The sequence below is a fragment of the Heptranchias perlo genome, chromosome 12 (assembly GCF_035084215.1).
Source record: "Heptranchias perlo isolate sHepPer1 chromosome 12, sHepPer1.hap1, whole genome shotgun sequence".
NCBI lineage: Eukaryota > Metazoa > Chordata > Chondrichthyes > Hexanchiformes > Hexanchidae > Heptranchias > Heptranchias perlo.
The window spans coordinates 4,476,961-4,494,862 of NC_090336.1; the positions used below are offsets into that span (position 1 = coordinate 4,476,961).

The 17,902-nt window shown below is 46.1% G+C and overlaps 1 protein-coding gene across 1 annotated transcript in view; it reads left to right on the forward strand.

Moving 5' to 3' along the window:
- Nucleotides 1–17,902, forward strand: part of LOC137327658 (tetraspanin-4-like) — a 314,133-nt gene that overhangs the window by 223,497 nt on the left and 72,734 nt on the right. The window contains exon 2 of the mRNA XM_067993460.1: nt 14,429–14,620. Coding sequence (XP_067849561.1) covers nt 14,429–14,620 — 192 coding nt within the window. The remainder of the gene's footprint in view (nt 1–14,428; nt 14,621–17,902) is intronic.

Consider the following 17,902-nt stretch of genomic DNA (forward strand, 5'->3'; position numbering starts at 1 on the left):
ATCAGTGTGTGTGTCAGTGAGTGTGTATCAGTGAGTGTGTATGTGTATCAGTGTGTGTGTGTCAGTGAGTGTGTATGTGTATCAGTGTGTGTGTGTCAGTGAGTGTGTATGTGTATCAGTGTGTGTGTGTCAGTGAGTGTGTATGTGTATCAGTGTGTGTGTGTCAGTGAGTGTGTATGTGTATCAGTGTGTGTGTGTCAGTGAGTGTGTATCAGTGTGTGTGTCAGTGAGTGTGTATCAGTGAGTGTGTGCCAGTGAGTGTGTGTCAGTGTGTGTGTCAGTGAGTGTGTATGTGTATCAGTGTGTGTGTGTCAGTGAGTGTGTATGTGTATCAGTGAGTGTGTGTCAGTGAGTGTGTGTCAGTGTGTGTGTGTCAGTGAGTGTGTATCAGTGAGTGTGTATCAGTGAGTGTGTGTCAGTGAGTGTGTGTCAGTGTGTGTGTGTCAGTGAGTGTGTATGTGTATCAGTGTGTGTGTGTCAGTGTGTGTGTGTCAGAGAGTGTGTATGTGTATCAGTGTGTGTGTGTCAGTGAGTGTGTGTCAGTGAGTGTGTATGTGTATCAGTGTGTGTGTGTCAGTGAGTGTGTATCAGTGAGTGTGTGTCAGTGAGTGTGTGTCAGTGTGTGTGTCAGTGAGTGTGTATGTGTATCAGTGAGTGTGTGTCAGTGAGTGTGTGTCAGTGAGTGTGTGTCAGTGTGTGTGTGTCAGTGAGTGTGTATGTGTATCAGTGAGTGTGTGTCAGTGAGTGTGTATCAGTGAGTGTGTATCAGTGTGTGTGTGTCAGTGAGTGTGTATGTGTATCAGTGTGTGTGTGTCAGTGAGTGTGTATGTGTATCAGTGTGTGTGTCAGTGAGTGTGTATGTGTATCAGTGTGTGTGTGTCAGTGAGTGTGTGTCAGTGAGTGTGTATGTGTATCAGTGTGTGTGTGTCATTGAGTGTGTATGTGTATCAGTGTGTGTGTGTCAGTGAGTGTGTGTCAGTGAGTGTGTATGTGTATCAGTGTGTGTGTGTCAGTGAGTGTGTATGTGTGTCAGTGAGTGTGTGTCAGTGAGTGTGTGTCAGTGAGTGTGTATCAGTGAGTGTGTGTCAGTGTGTGTGTGTCAGTGAGTGTGTATGTGTATCAGTGAGTGTGTGTCAGTGAGTGTGTATCAGTGAGTGTGTGTCAGTGTGTGTGTGTCAGTGAGTGTGTATGTGTATCAGTGAGTGTGTGTCAGTGAGTGTGTATGTGTATCAGTGTGTGTGTGTCAGTGAGTGTGTGTCAGTGAGTGTGTATGTGTATCAGTGAGTGTGTGTCAGTGAGTGTGTATGTGTATCAGTGAGTGTGTGTCAGTGAGTGTGTGTCAGTGAGTGTGTATGTGTATCAATGAGTGTGTGTCAGTGAGTGTGTGTCAGTGAGTGTGTGTCAGTGAGTGTGTATGTGTATCAGTGTGTGTGTGTCAGTGAGTGTGTATGTGTATCAGTGAGTGTGTGTCAGTGAGTGTGTGTCAGTGAGTGTGTATGTGTATCAGTGTGTGTGTGTGTCAGTGAGTGCGTATGTGTATCAGTGAGTGTGTATCAGTGTGTGTGTGTCAGTGAGTGTGTATGTGTATCAGTGTGTGTGTGTCAGTGAGTGTGTGTCAGTGAGTGTGTGTGTGTATGTGTATCAGTGTGTGTGTGTCAGTGAGTGTGTATGTGTATCTATGAGTGTGTATCAGTGTGTGTGTGTCAGTGAGTGTGTGTCAGTGAGTGTGTATGTGTATCAGTGTGTGTGTGTCAGTGAGTGTGTGTCAGTGAGTGTGTATGTGTATCAGTGAGTGTGTGTCAGTGAGTGTGTATGTGTATCAGTGTGTGTGTGTCAGTGAGTGTGTGTCAGTGAGTGTGTATGTGTATCAGTGAGTGTGTGTCAGTGAGTGTGTATGTGTATCAGTGAGTGTGTGTCAGTGAGTGTGTGTCAGTGAGTGTGTATGTGTATCAATGAGTGTGTGTCAGTGAGTGTGTGTCAGTGAGTGTGTGTCAGTGAGTGTGTATGTGTATCAGTGTGTGTGTGTCAGTGAGTGTGTATGTGTATCAGTGAGTGTGTATCAGTGTGTGTGTGTCAGTGAGTGTGTATGTGTATCAGTGTGTGTGTGTCAGTGAGTGTGTGTCAGTGAGTGTGTGTGTGTATGTGTATCAGTGTGTGTGTGTCAGTGAGTGTGTATGTGTATCTATGAGTGTGTATCAGTGTGTGTGTGTCAGTGAGTGTGTGTCAGTGAGTGTGTATGTGTATCAGTGTGTGTGTGTCAGTGAGTGTGTGTCAGTGAGTGTGTATGTGTATCAGTGAGTGTGTGTCAGTGAGTGTGTATGTGTATCAGTGAGTGTGTGTCAGTGAGTGTGTATGTGTATCAGTGCGTGTGTGTCAGTGAGTGTGTATGTGTATCAGTGTGTGTGTCAGTGAGTGTGTATGTGTATCAGTGAGTGTGTATCAGTGTGTGTGTGTCACTGAGTGTGTGTCCGTGAGTGTGTGTATCAGTGTGTGTGTCAGTGAGTGTGTATGTGTATCAGTGTGTGTGTGTCAGTGAGTGTGTGTCAGTGAGTGTGTATGTGTATCAGTGAGTGTGTGTCAGTGAGTGTGTATGTGTATCAGTGAGTGTGTGTCAGTGAGTGTGTATGTGTATCAGTGCGTGTGTGTCAGTGAGTGTGTATGTCTATCAGTGTGTGTGTGTCAGTGTGTGTGTGTCAGTGAGTGTGTATGTGTATCAGTGAGTGTGTATGTGTATCTGTGTGTGTGTGTCAGTGAGTGTGTATGTGTATCAGTGTGTGTGTGTCAGTGAGTGTGTGTCAGTGAGTGTGTATGTGTATCAGTGAGTGTGTATGTGTATCTGTGTGTGTGTGTCAGTGAGTGTGTATGTGTATCAGTGTGTGTGTGTCAGTGAGTGTGTATGTGTATCAGTGTGTTTGTGTCAGTGAGTGTGTGTCAGTGAGTGTGTATGTGTGTGTCAGTGTGTGTATCAGTGTGTGTGTGTGTCAGTGTGTGTGTATCAGTGAGTGTGTGTCAGTGAGTGTGTATGTGTGTGTCAGTGTGTGTATCAGTGTGTGTGTGTCAGTGTGTGTGTATCAGTGAGTGTGTGTCAGTGAGTGTGTATGTGTGTGTCAGTGTGTGTATCAGTGTGTGTGTCAGTGAGTGTGTATGTGTATCAGTGTGTGTGTGTCAGTGAGTGTGTGTCAGTGAGTGTGTATGTGTGTGTCAGTGTGTGTATCAGTGTGTGTGTGTCAGTGTGTGTGTATCAGTGAGTGTGTGTCAGTGAGTGTGTATGTGTGTGTCAGTGTGTGTATCAGTGTGTGTGTGTCAGTGTGTGTGTATCAGTGTGTGTGTCAGTGAGTGTGTGTCAGTGAGTGTGTATGTGTATCAGTGTGTGTCAGTGAGTGTGTGTCAGTGAGTGTGTATGTGTATCAGTGTGTGTGTCAGTGTGTGTATCAGTGAGTGTGTCAGTGAGTGTGTGTGTGTATCAGTGTGTGTGTCAGTGTGTGTCAGCGTGTGTGTGTCAGTGTGTGTGTGTCAGTGAGTGTGTATGTGTATCAGTGAGTGTGTGTCAGTGAGTGTGTATGTGTATCAGTGAGTGTGTGTCAGTGAGTGTGTATGTGTATCAGTGTGTGTGTGTCAGTGTGTGTGTATCAGTGTGTGTGTGTCAGTGAGTGTGTATGTGTATCAGTGTGTGTGTGTCAGTGAGTGTGTATGTGTATCAATGTGTGTGTGTCAGTGAGTGTGCATGTGTATCAGTGAGTGTGTGTCAGTGAGTGTGTATGTGTATCAGTGTGTGTGTGTCAGTGAGTGTGTGTCAGTGAGTGTGTGTCAGTGAGTGTGTATGTGTATCAGTGTGTGTGTGTCAGTGAGTGTGTATGTGTATCAGTGTGTGTGTGTCAGTGAGTGTGTATGTGTATCAGTGTGTGTGTGTCAGTGAGTGTGTATGTGTATCAGTGTGTGTGTGTCAGTGAGTGTGTATGTGTATCAGTGTGTGTGTGTCAGTGAGTGTGTATGTGTATCAGTGAGTGTGTATCAGTGTGTGTGTGTCAGTGAGTGTGTATGTGTATCAGTGTGTGTGTGTCAGTGAGTGTGTATGTGTATCAGTGTGTGTGTGTCAGTGTGTGTGTATGTGTATCAGTGAGTGTGTGTCAGTGAGTGTGTATGTGTATCAGTGCGTGTGTGTCAGTGAGTGTGTATGTGTATCAGTGTGTGTGTGTCAGTGAGTGTGTATGTGTATCAGTGTGTGTGTGTCAGTGAGTGTGTATGTGTATCAGTGTGTGTGTGTCAGTGTGTGTGTATGTGTATCAGTGAGTGTGTGTCAGTGAGTGTGTATGTGTATCAGTGTGTGTGTCAGTGAGTGTGTATGTGTATCAGTGTGTGTGTGTCAGTGTGTGTGTATATGTATCAGTGAGTGTGTGTCAGTGAGTGTGTATGTGTATCAGTGAGTGTGTGTCAGTGAGTGTGTATGTGTATCAGTGTGTGTGTGTCAGTGAGTGTGTATGTGTACCAGTGAGTGTGTGTCAGTGAGTGTGTATGTGTACCAGTGAGTGTGTGTCAGTGAGTGTGTATGTGTATCAGTGAGTGTGTGTCAGTGAGTGTGTATGTGTATCAGTGTGTGTGTGTCAGTGAGTGTGTATGTGTATCAGTGAGTGTGTGTCAGTGAGTGTGTATGTGTATCAGTGTGTGTGTGTCAGTGAGTGTGTATGTGTATCAGTGTGTGTGTGTCAGTGAGTGTGTATGTGTATCAGTGTGTGTGTGTCAGTGAGTGTGTATGTGTATCAGTGAGTGTGTGTCAGTGAGTGTGTATGTGTATCAGTGTGTGTGTGTCAGTGAGTGTGTATGTGTATCAGTGTGTGTGTGTCAGTGAGTGTGTATGTGTATCAGTGAGTGTGTGTCAGTGAGTGTGTATGTGTATCAGTGTGTGTGTGTCAGTGAGTGTGTATGTGTACCAGTGAGTGTGTGTCAGTGAGTGTGTATGTGTATCAGTGTGTGTGTGTCAGTGAGTGTGTATGTGTATCAGTGAGTGTGTGTCAGTGAGTGTGTATGTGTATCAGTGTGTGTGTGTCAGTGAGTGTGTATGTGTACCAGTGAGTGTGTGTCAGTGAGTGTGTATGTGTATCAGTGTGTGTGTGTCAGTGAGTGTGTATGTGTATCAGTGAGTGTGTGTCAGTGAGTGTGTATGTGTATCAGTGTGTGTGTGTCAGTGAGTGTGTATGTGTATCAGTGTGTGTGTGTCAGTGTGTGTGTATATGTATCAGTGAGTGTGTGTCAGTGAGTGTGTATGTGTATCAGTGTGTGTGTGTCAGTGAGTGTGTATGTGTATCAGTGTGTGTGTGTCAGTGAGTGTGTATGTGTATCAGTGTGTGTGTGTCAGTGAGTGTGTATGTGTATCAGTGAGTGTGTGTCAGTGAGTGTGTATGTGTATCAGTGTGTGTGTGTCAGTGAGTGTGTATGTGTATCAGTGTGTGTGTGTCATTGAGTGTGTATGTTTATCAGTGTGTGTGTGTCAGTGAGTGTGTATGTGTATCAGTGTGTGTGTGTCAGTGAGTGTGTATGTGTATCAGTGAGTGTGTGTCAGTGAGTGTGTATGTGTATCAGTGTGTGTGTGTCAGTGAGTGTGTATGTGTATCAGTGTGTGTGTGTCATTGAGTGTGTATGTTTATCAGTGTGTGTGTGTCAGTGAGTGTGTATGTGTATCAGTGTGTGTGTGTCAGTGAGTGTGTATGTGTATCAGTGAGTGTGTGTGTCAGTGAGTGTGTGTGTGTATCAGTGAGTGTGTGTCAGTGAGTGTGTATGTGTATCAGTGTGTGTGTGTCAGTGAGTGTGTATGTGTATCAGTGTGTGTGTGTCAGTGTGTGTGTATGTGTATCAGTGAGTGTGTGTCAGTGAGTGTGTATGTGTATCAGTGCGTGTGTGTCAGTGAGTGTGTATGTGTATCAGTGTGTGTGTGTCAGTGAGTGTGTATGTGTATCAGTGAGTGTGTATGTGTATCAGTGTGTGTGTGTCAGTGAGTGTGTATGTGTGTCAGTGAGTGTGTGTGTATCAGTGAGTGTGTGTCAGTGAGTGTGTATGTGTATCAGTGTGTGTGTGTCAGTGTGTGTGTGTCAGTGAGTGTGTATGTGTGTCAGTGAGTGTGTATGTGTATCAGTGAGTGTGTGTCAGTGAGTGTGTATGTGTATCAGTGCGTGTGTGTCAGTGTGTGTGTGTCAGTGAGTGTGTATGTGTATCAGTGAGTGTGTATGTGTATCTGTGTGTGTGTGTCAGTGAGTGTGTATGTGTATCAGTGTGTGTGTGTCAGTGAGTGTGTGTCAGTGAGTGTGTATGTGTATCAGTGTGTGTGTGTCAGTGAGTGTGTGTCAGTGAGTGTGTATGTGTATCAGTGAGTGTGTGTCAGTGAGTGTGTATGTGTATCAGTGAGTGTGTGTCAGTGAGTGTGTATGTGTATCAGTGTGTGTGTGTCAGTGAGTGTGTGTCAGTGAGTGTGTATGTGTATCAGTGAGTGTGTATGTGTATCTGTGTGTGTGTGTCAGTGAGTGTGTATGTGTATCAGTGTGTGTGTGTCAGTGAGTGTGTATGTGTATCAGTGTGTTTGTGTCAGTGAGTGTGTGTCAGTGAGTGTGTATGTGTGTGTCAGTGTGTGTATCAGTGTGTGTGTGTGTGTCAGTGTGTGTGTATCAGTGAGTGTGTGTCAGTGAGTGTGTATGTGTGTGTCAGTGTGTGTATCAGTGTGTGTGTGTCAGTGTGTGTGTATCAGTGAGTGTGTGTCAGTGAGTGTGTATGTGTGTGTCAGTGTGTGTATCAGTGTGTGTGTCAGTGAGTGTGTATGTGTATCAGTGTGTGTGTGTCAGTGAGTGTGTGTCAGTGAGTGTGTATGTGTGTGTCAGTGTGTGTATCAGTGTGTGTGTGTCAGTGTGTGTGTATCAGTGAGTGTGTGTCAGTGAGTGTGTATGTGTGTGTCAGTGTGTGTATCAGTGTGTGTGTGTCAGTGTGTGTGTATCAGTGTGTGTGTCAGTGAGTGTGTGTCAGTGAGTGTGTATGTGTATCAGTGTGTGTGTGTCAGTGAGTGTGTGTCAGTGAGTGTGTATGTGTATCAGTGTGTGTGTCAGTGTGTGTATCAGTGAGTGTGTCAGTGAGTGTGTGTGTGTATCAGTGTGTGTGTCAGTGTGTGTCAGCGTGTGTGTGTCAGTGTGTGTGTGTCAGTGAGTGTGTATGTGTATCAGTGAGTGTGTGTCAGTGAGTGTGTATGTGTATCAGTGAGTGTGTGTCAGTGAGTGTGTATGTGTATCAGTGTGTGTGTGTCAGTGTGTGTGTATCAGTGTGTGTGTGTCAGTGAGTGTGTATGTGTATCAGTGTGTGTGTGTCAGTGAGTGTGTATGTGTATCAATGTGTGTGTGTCAGTGAGTGTGCATGTGTATCAGTGAGTGTGTGTCAGTGAGTGTGTATGTGTATCAGTGTGTGTGTGTCAGTGAGTGTGTGTCAGTGAGTGTGTGTCAGTGAGTGTGTATGTGTATCAGTGTGTGTGTGTCAGTGAGTGTGTATGTGTGTCAGTGAGTGTGTGTCAGTGAGTGTGTATGTGTATCAGTGTGTGTGTGTCAGTGAGTGTGTATGTGTATCAGTGTGTGTGTGTCAGTGAGTGTGTATGTGTATCAGTGTGTGTGTGTCAGTGAGTGTGTATGTGTATCAGTGAGTGTGTATCAGTGTGTGTGTGTCAGTGAGTGTGTATGTGTATCAGTGTGTGTGTGTCAGTGAGTGTGTATGTGTATCAGTGTGTGTGTGTCAGTGAGTGTGTATGTGTATCAGTGTGTGTGTGTCAGTGAGTGTGTATGTGTATCAGTGTGTGTGTGTCAGTGAGTGTGTATGTGTATCAGTGAGTGTGTGTCAGTGAGTGTGTATGTGTATCAGTGTGTGTGTGTCAGTGAGTGTGTATGTGTACCAGTGAGTGTGTGTCAGTGAGTGTGTATGTGTATCAGTGTGTGTGTGTCAGTGAGTGTGTATGTGTATCAGTGAGTGTGTGTCAGTGAGTGTGTATGTGTATCAGTGTGTGTGTGTCACTGAGTGTGTATGTGTACCAGTGAGTGTGTGTCAGTGAGTGTGTATGTGTATCAGTGTGTGTGTGTCAGTGAGTGTGTATGTGTATCAGTGAGTGTGTGTCAGTGAGTGTGTATGTGTATCAGTGTGTGTGTGTCAGTGAGTGTGTATGTGTATCAGTGTGTGTGTGTCAGTGTGTGTGTATATGTATCAGTGAGTGTGTGTCAGTGAGTGTGTATGTGTATCAGTGTGTGTGTGTCAGTGAGTGTGTATGTGTATCAGTGTGTGTGTGTCAGTGAGTGTGTATGTGTATCAGTGTGTGTGTGTCAGTGAGTGTGTATGTGTATCAGTGAGTGTGTGTCAGTGAGTGTGTGTGTGTATCAGTGTGTGTGTGTCAGTGAGTGTGTATGTGTATCAGTGAGTGTGTGTCAGCGAGTGTGTATGTGTATCAGTGTGTGTGTGTCAGTGAGTGTGTATGTGTATCAGTGTGTGTGTGTCATTGAGTGTGTATGTTTATCAGTGTGTGTGTGTCAGTGAGTGTGTATGTGTACCAGTGTGTGTGTGTCAGTGAGTGTGTATGTGTATCAGTGTGTGTGTGTCAGTGAGTGTGTATGTGTATCAGTGAGTGTGTGTGTCAGTGAGTGTGTGTGTGTGTATCAGTGAGTGTGTGTCAGTGAGTGTGTATGTGTATCAGTGTGTGTGTGTCAGTGAGTGTGTATGTGTATCAGTGTGTGTGTGTCAGTGTGTGTGTATGTGTATCAGTGAGTGTGTGTCAGTGAGTGTGTATGTGTATCAGTGCGTGTGTGTCAGTGAGTGTGTATGTGTATCAGTGTGTGTGTGTCAGTGAGTGTGTATGTGTATCAGTGAGTGTGTGTGTCAGTGAGTGTGTGTGTATCAGTGAGTGTGTGTCAGTGAGTGTGTATGTGTATCAGTGTGTGTGTGTCAGTGAGTGTGTGTCAGTGAGTGTGTATGTGTATCAGTGAGTGTGTATGTGTATCTGTGTGTGTGTGTCAGTGAGTGTGTATGTGTATCAGTGTGTGTGTGTCAGTGAGTGTGTATGTGTATCAGTGTGTTTGTGTCAGTGAGTGTGTGTCAGTGAGTGTGTATGTGTGTGTCAGTGTGTGTATCAGTGTGTGTGTGTGTCAGTGTGTGTGTATCAGTGAGTGTGTGTCAGTGAGTGTGTATGTGTGTGTCAGTGTGTGTATCAGTGTGTGTGTGTCAGTGTGTATGTATCAGTGAGTGTGTGTCAGTGAGTGTGTATGTGTGTGTCAGTGTGTGTATCAGTGTGTGTGTCAGTGAGTGTGTATGTGTATCAGTGTGTGTGTGTCAGTGAGTGTGTGTCAGTGAGTGTGTATGTGTGTGTCAGTGTGTGTATCAGTGTGTGTGTGTCAGTGTGTGTGTATCAGTGAGTGTGTGTCAGTGAATGTGTATGTGTGTGTCAGTGTGTGTATCAGTGTGTGTGTGTCAGTGTGTGTGTATCAGTGTGTGTGTCAGTGAGTGTGTGTCAGTGAGTGTGTATGTGTATCAGTGTGTGTGTGTCAGTGAGTGTGTGTCAGTGAGTGTGTATGTGTATCAGTGTGTGTGTCAGTGTGTGTATCAGTGAGTGTGTCAGTGAGTGTGTGTGTGTATCAGTGTGTGTGTCAGTGTGTGTCAGCGTGTGTGTGTCAGTGTGTGTGTGTCAGTGAGTGTGTATGTGTATCAGTGAGTGTGTGTCAGTGAGTGTGTATGTGTATCAGTGAGTGTGTGTCAGTGAGTGTGTATGTGTATCAGTGTGTGTGTGTCAGTGTGTGTGTATCAGTGTGTGTGTGTCAGTGAGTGTGTATGTCTATCAGTGTGTGTGTGTCAGTGAGTGTGTATGTGTATCAATGTGTGTGTGTCAGTGAGTGTGCATGTGTATCAGTGAGTGTGTGTCAGTGAGTGTGTATGTGTATCAGTGTGTGTGTGTCAGTGAGTGTGTGTCAGTGAGTGTGTGTCAGTGAGTGTGTATGTGTATCAGTGTGTGTGTGTCAGTGAGTGTGTATGTGTATCAGTGTGTGTGTGTCAGTGAGTGTGTATGTGTATCAGTGTGTGTGTGTCAGTGAGTGTGTATGTGTATCAGTGAGTGTGTATCAGTGTGTGTGTGTCAGTGAGTGTGTATGTGTATCAGTGAGTGTGTGTCAGTGAGTGTGTATGTGTATCAGTGTGTGTGTGTCAGTGAGTGTGTATGTGTATCAGTGTGTGTGTGTCAGTGTGTGTGTATGTGTATCAGTGAGTGTGTGTCAGTGAGTGTGTATGTGTATCAGTGCGTGTGTGTCAGTGAGTGTGTATGTGTATCAGTGTGTGTGTGTCAGTGAGTGTGTATGTGTATCAGTGTGTGTGTGTCAGTGTGTGTGTATGTGTATCAGTGAGTGTGTGTCAGTGAGTGTGTATGTGTATCAGTGTGTGTGTCAGTGAGTGTGTATGTGTATCAGTGTGTGTGTGTCAGTGTGTGTGTATGTGTATCAGTGAGTGTGTGTCAGTGAGTGTGTATGTGTATCAGTGAGTGTGTGTCAGTGAGTGTGTATGTGTATCAGTGTGTGTGTGTCAGTGTGTGTGTATCAGTGTGTGTGTGTCAGTGAGTGTGTATGTCTATCAGTGTGTGTGTGTCAGTGAGTGTGTATGTGTATCAATGTGTGTGTGTCAGTGAGTGTGCATGTGTATCAGTGAGTGTGTGTCAGTGAGTGTGTATGTGTATCAGTGTGTGTGTGTCAGTGAGTGTGTGTCAGTGAGTGTGTGTCAGTGAGTGTGTATGTGTATCAGTGTGTGTGTGTCAGTGAGTGTGTATGTGTATCAGTGTGTGTGTGTCAGTGAGTGTGTATGTGTATCAGTGTGTGTTTGTCAGTGAGTGTGTATGTGTATCAGTGAGTGTGTATCAGTGTGTGTGTGTCAGTGAGTGTGTATGTGTATCAGTGAGTGTGTGTCAGTGAGTGTGTATGTGTATCAGTGTGTGTGTGTCAGTGAGTGTGTATGTGTATCAGTGTGTGTGTGTCAGTGTGTGTGTATGTGTATCAGTGAGTGTGTGTCAGTGAGTGTGTATGTGTATCAGTGCGTGTGTGTCAGTGAGTGTGTATGTGTATCAGTGTGTGTGTGTCAGTGAGTGTGTATGTGTATCAGTGTGTGTGTGTCAGTGTGTGTGTATGTGTATCAGTGAGTGTGTGTCAGTGAGTGTGTATGTGTATCAGTGTGTGTGTCAGTGAGTGTGTATGTGTATCAGTGTGTGTGTGTCAGTGTGTGTGTATGTGTATCAGTGAGTGTGTGTCAGTGAGTGTGTATGTGTATCAGTGAGTGTGTGTCAGTGAGTGTGTATGTGTATCAGTGTGTGTGTGTCAGTGAGTGTGTATGTGTACCAGTGAGTGTGTGTCAGTGAGTGTGTATGTGTACCAGTGAGTGTGTGTCAGTGAGTGTGTATGTGTATCAGTGAGTGTGTGTCAGTGAGTGTGTATGTGTATCAGTGTGTGTGTGTCAGTGAGTGTGTATGTGTATCAGTGAGTGTGTGTCAGTGAGTGTGTATGTGTATCAGTGTGTGTGTGTCAGTGAGTGTGTATGTGTATCAGTGTGTGTGTGTCAGTGAGTGTGTATGTGTATCAGTTTGTGTGTGTCAGTGAGTGTGTATGTGTATCAGTGAGTGTGTGTCAGTGAGTGTGTATGTGTATCAGTGTGTGTGTGTCAGTGAGTGTGTATGTGTATCAGTGTGTGTGTGTCAGTGAGTGTGTATGTGTATCAGTGAGTGTGTGTCAGTGAGTGTGTATGTGTATCAGTGTGTGTGTGTCAGTGAGTGTGTATGTGTACCAGTGAGTGTGTGTCAGTGAGTGTGTATGTGTATCAGTGTGTGTGTGTCAGTGAGTGTGTATGTGTATCAGTGAGTGTGTGTCAGTGAGTGTGTATGTGTATCAGTGTGTGTGTGTCAGTGAGTGTGTATGTGTACCAGTGAGTGTGTGTCAGTGAGTGTGTATGTGTATCAGTGTGTGTGTGTCAGTGAGTGTGTATGTGTATCAGTGAGTGTGTGTCAGTGAGTGTGTATGTGTATCAGTGTGTGTGTGTCAGTGAGTGTGTATGTGTATCAGTGTGTGTGTGTCAGTGTGTGTGTATATGTATCAGTGAGTGTGTGTCAGTGAGTGTGTATGTGTATCAGTGTGTGTGTGTCAGTGAGTGTGTATGTGTATCAGTGTGTGTGTGTCAGTGAGTTTGTATGTGTATCAGTGAGTGTGTGTGTCAGTGAGTGTGTATGTGTATCAGTGTGTGTGTGTCAGTGAGTGTGTGTCAGTGAGTGTGTGTCAGTGTGTGTGTGTCAGTGAGTGTGTGTCAGTGAGTGTGTATGTGTATCAGTGAGTGTGTGTGTCAGTGAGTGTGTATGTGTATCAGTGTGTGTGTGTCAGTGAGTGTGTGTCAGTGAGTGTGTGTCAGTGTGTGTGTGTCAGTGAGTGTGTGTCAGTGAGTGTGTATGTGTATCAGTGTGTGTGTGTCAGTGAGTGTGTATGTGTATCAGTGTGTGTGTGTCATTGAGTGTGTATGTTTATCAGTGTGTGTGTGTCAGTGAGTGTGTATGTGTACCAGTGTGTGTGTGTCAGTGAGTGTGTATGTGTATCAGTGTGTGTGTGTCAGTGAGTTTGTATGTGTATCAGTGAGTGTGTGTGTCAGTGAGTGTGTGTGTGTATCAGTGAGTGTGTGTCAGTGAGTGTGTATGTGTATCAGTGTGTGTGTGTCAGTGAGTGTGTATGTGTATCAGTGTGTGTGTGTCAGTGAGTGTGTATGTGTACCAGTGTGTGTGTGTCAGTGAGTGTGTATGTGTATCAGTGTGTGTGTGTCAGTGAGTGTGTATGTGTATCAGTGAGTGTGTGTGTCAGTGAGTGTGTGTGTATCAGTGAGTGTGTGTCAGTGAGTGTGTATGTGTATCAGTGTGTGTGTGTCAGTGAGTGTGTATGTGTATCAGTGTGTGTGTGTGTCAGTGAGTGTGTATGTGTATCAGTGTGTGTGTGTCAGTGAGTGTGTGTCAGTGAGTGTGTATGTGTATCAGTGTATGTGTGTCAGTGAGTGTGTATGTGTATCAGTGAGTGTGTGTCAGTGAGTGTGTGTCAGTGAGTGTGTATGTGTATCAGTGTGTGTGTGTCAGTGAGTGTGTGTGTGTATCAGTGAGTGTGTGTGTGTATCAGTGAGTGTGTGTCAGTGTGTGTGTATGTGTATCAGTGTGTGTGTGTCAGTGAGTGTGTATGTGTATCAGTGTGTGTGTGTCAGTGAGTGTGTGTGTGTGTCAGTGAGTGTGTATGTGTATCAGTGTGTGTGTGTCAGTGAGTGTGTATGTGTATCAGTGTGTGTGTGTCAGTGAGTGTGTGTGTGTATCAGTGAGTGTGTGTCAGTGAGTGTGTATGTGTATCAGTGTGTGTGTGTCAGTGAGTGTGTATGTGTATCAGTGTGTGTGTGTCAGTGAGTGTGTATGTGTATCAGTGAGTGTGTGTCAGTGAGTGTGTATGTGTATCAGTGTGTGTGTGTCAGTGAGTGTGTATGTGTATCAGTGAGTGTGTGTCAGTGAGTGTGTATGTGTATCAGTGAGTGTGTGTGTCAGTGAGTGTGTGTGTGTATCAGTGTGTGTGTGTCAGTGAGTGTGTATGTGTATCAGTGTGTGTGTGTCAGTGAGTGTGTATGTGTATCAGTGAGTGTGTGTCAGTGAGTGTGTATGTGTATCAGTGAGTGTGTGTGTCAGTGAGTGTGTATGTGTATCAGTGTGTGTGTGTCAGTGAGTGTGTGTCAGTGAGTGTGTGTCAGTGTGTGTGTGTCAGTGAGTGTGTGTCAGTGAGTTTGTGTGTGTATCAGTGTGTGTGTGTCAGTGAGTGTGTATGTGTATCAGTGAGTGTGTGTCAGTGAGTGTGTATGTGTATCAGTGAGTGTGTGTGTCAGTGAGTGTGTATGTGTATCAGTGTGTGTGTGTCAGTGAGTGTGTGTCAGTGAGTGTGTGTCAGTGTGTGTGTGTCAGTGAGTGTGTGTCAGTGAGTTTGTGTGTGTATCAGTGTGTGTGTGTCAGTGAGTGTGTATGTGTATCAGTGAGTGTGTGTCAGTGAGTGTGTATGTGTATCAGTGTGTGTGTGTCAGTGAGTGTGTGTGTGTATCAGTGAGTGTGTGTCAGTGAGTGTGTATGTGTATCAGTGAGTGTGTGTCAGTGAGTGTGTGTGTGTATCAGTGAGTGTGTGTGTGTATCAGTGTGTGTGTGTCAGAGATCGATAGATTTCTAGATATTAAAGGCATCGAGGGATATGGGGATCGGGCAGGAAAGTGGAGTTGAGGTCGAAGATCAGCCATGATCTGATTGAATGGTGGAGCAGGCTCGAGGGGCCGAATGGCCTACTCCTGCTCCTATTCCTTATGTTCTTATGATAAACATCTCATGATTTTTATTTTGCTTACTTCCTAGCTGGGAGGCTGTGGAATTCTGGGAGTTGGGATCTGGCTGGCCATAACGCAGGGTAACTTTGCCACGCTCTCTGCCACCTTCCCCTCATTATCGGCCGCCAACCTGCTCATTGGCATCGGTACCGTGGTGATGATAGTCGCATTTCTGGGATGTATTGGTGCAATTAAAGAAAACAAGTGTCTCCTACTGACTGTGAGTATCAATAAAGCATCTCACACCTCCCTACTCACACTTCCTGCTCACACCTCCCCGCTCACACTTCCTGCTCACACCTCCCCACTCACACCTCCCTACTCATATCTCCTGCTCACACCTCCCCGCTCACATCTTCCGCTCACACCTCCTGCTCACACCTCCCCACTCACACCTCCCCGCTCACACCTCCCCGCTCACATCTTCCGCTCACACCTCCTGCTCACACCTCCCCGCTCACACCTCCTGCTCACACCTCCCCGCTCACATCTTCCGCTCACACCTCCTGCTCACACCTCCTGCTCACACCTCCCCGCTCACACCTCCCCACTCATATCTCCTGCTCACAACTCCTGCTCACACCTCCCTACTCACACCTCCCTACTCACACTTCCTGCTCACACCTCCCTGCTCACACCTCCCCGCTCATATCTCCTGCTCACACCTCCCTGCTCACACCTCCCCACTCACATCTCCCACTCACACCTCCTGCTCACAACTCCCTACTCACACCTCCCTGCTCACATCTCCCGGTCATACCTCCTGCTCACACCTCCATACTCACACCTCCCCGCTCACACCTCCCGACTCACATCTCCTGCACACACCTCCTGCTCGCACCTCCCCCTGATACCTCCTCCCCACACCTCTATCTTTCACCTCCGGTTCACACCTCCCTCTCACACCTACGTTTCACACCTCCCGTCCCATACCTCCCGGTCACAACTCCCCTCTCACACCTCCCGTCTCACACCTCCTGGTCACAACTCCCCTCTCACACCTCCCGCTCACACTTCCCGGTCACACCATGCTGTTGCATATCGCACTCACACATCTGTCTCACTCCTCCCCCTGGGGTTTGGAGTTACAGTGAGTCACACTCCACTCTCTGCTCAGGTGATCGATTACATTAGATCTATCATGGATCCACTGAGAGTAGATTCCCAGGATATGGATGGAGAGCTCCAAGGCAAACTAGGACAGAACCCAGAGAGAGTAATAACAGCACTGGAGACTGTACCAGTGAGGATCATAACAGCACTGGAGACTGTACCAGAGGGGATGATAACAGCACTGGAGACTGTACCAGAGAGGATAATAACAGCACTGGAGACTGTACCAGTGAGGGTAAAAATAGCACTGGAGACTGTACCAGAGAGGATAATAACAGCACAGGAGACTGTACCAGTGAGGATCATAACAGCACTGGAGACTGTACCAGAGGGGATAATAACAGCACTGGAGACTGTACCAGTGAGGGTAATAACAGCACTGGAGACTGTACCAGAGAGGGTAATAACAGCACTGGAGACTGTACCCAGTGAGGATAATAACAGCACTGGAGACTGTGCCCAGTGAAGATAATAACAGCACTGGAGACTGAACCCAGAGAGGGTAATAACAGCACTGGAGACTGAACCAGAGAGGATAATAACAGCACTGGAGACTGTACCCAGAGAGGGTAATAACAGCACTGGAGAATGTACCAGAGAGGATAATAACAGCAATGGAGACCGACCCCAGAGAGGGTAATAACAGCACTGGAGACTGTACCAGAGAAGATAATAACAGCACTGGAGACTGAACCCAGAGAGGGTAATAACAGCACTGGAGACTGAACCAGAGAGGATAATAACAGCACTGGAGACTGTACCCAGAGAGGGTAATAACAGCACTGGAGACTGTTCCAGAGAGGATAATAGCAGCACTGGAGACTGTACCAGAGAGGATAATAACAGCACTGGAGACTGTACCCAGAGAGGGTAATAACAGCACTGGAGACTGTACCCAGAGAGGGTAATAACAGCACTGGAGAATGTACCAGAGAGGATAATAATAGCACTGGAGACTGTGCTCAGTGAGGATAATAACAGCACTGGAGACTGTACCAGAGAGGGTAATAACAGCACTGGAGACTGAACCAGAGAGGATAATAACAGCACTGGAGACTGTACCCAGAGAGGGTAATAACAGCACTGGAGACTGTACCCAGAGAGGGTAATAACAGCACTGGAGAATGTACCAGAGAGGATAATAATAGCACTGGAGACTGTGCCCAGTGAGGATAATAACAGCAATGGAGACCGACCCCAGAGAGGGTAATAACAGCACTGGAGACTGAACCAGAGGGGATAATAACAGCACTGGAGATGGTACCAGAGAGGATAATAACAGCACTGGAGACTGTACCCAGAGAGAATATTAACAGCACTGGAGACTGTACCAGAGAGGGTAAAAGCAGCACTGGAGACTGTACCAGAGAGGGTAAAAGCAGCACTGGAGACTGTACCAGAGAGGATAATAACAGCACTGGAGACTGTACCAGAGAGGATAATAACAGCACTGGAGACTGTACCCAGTGAGGATAATAACAGCACTGGACTGGAGAGTGTACCAGAGAGGGTAATAACAGCACTGGAGACTGTACCCAGAGAGGGTAATAAAAGCACTGGAGACTGTACCAGTGAGGATAATAACAGAACTGGAGAGTGTACCAGAGAGGGTAATAACAGCACTGGAGACTGTACCAGTGAGGGTAATAACAGCACTGGAGACTGTACCAGTGAGGGTAATAACAGCACTGGAGAATGTACCAGAGAGGGTAATAACAGCACTGGAGACGGAACCAGAGAGGGTAATAACAGCACTGGAGACTGACCCCAGAGAGGGTAATAACAGCACTGGAGACTGAACCAGAGAGGGTAATAAGAGCACTGGAGACTGTACCCAGAGAGGGTAATAACAGCACTGGAGACTGTACTCAGAGAGAGTAATAACAGCACTGGAGACTGTACCCAGAGAGGGAAATAACAGCACTGGAGACCGAACCCAGAGAGGGTAATAACAGCACTGGAGACTGAACCAGAGAGGGTAATAAGAGCACTGGAGACTGTACCCAGAGAGGATAATAACAGCACTGGAGACTGTACCCAGAGAGGGTAATAACAGCACTGGAGACAACCCAGAGAGGGTAATAACAGCACTGGAGACTGTACCAGAGAGGATAATAACAGCACTGGAGACTGTACCCAGAGAGGGTAACAACAGCACTGGAGACAACCCAGAGAGGGTAATAACAGCACTGGAGACTGTACCAGAGAGGATAATAACAGCACTGGAGACTGTACCCAGAGAGGGTAATAACAGCACTGGAGACTGTACCCAGAGAGGGTAATAACAGCACTGGAGACTGTACCAGAGAGGATAATAACAGCACTGGAGACTGAACCAGAGTGGGTAATTACAGCACTGGAGACTGTACCCAGAGAGGATAATAACAGC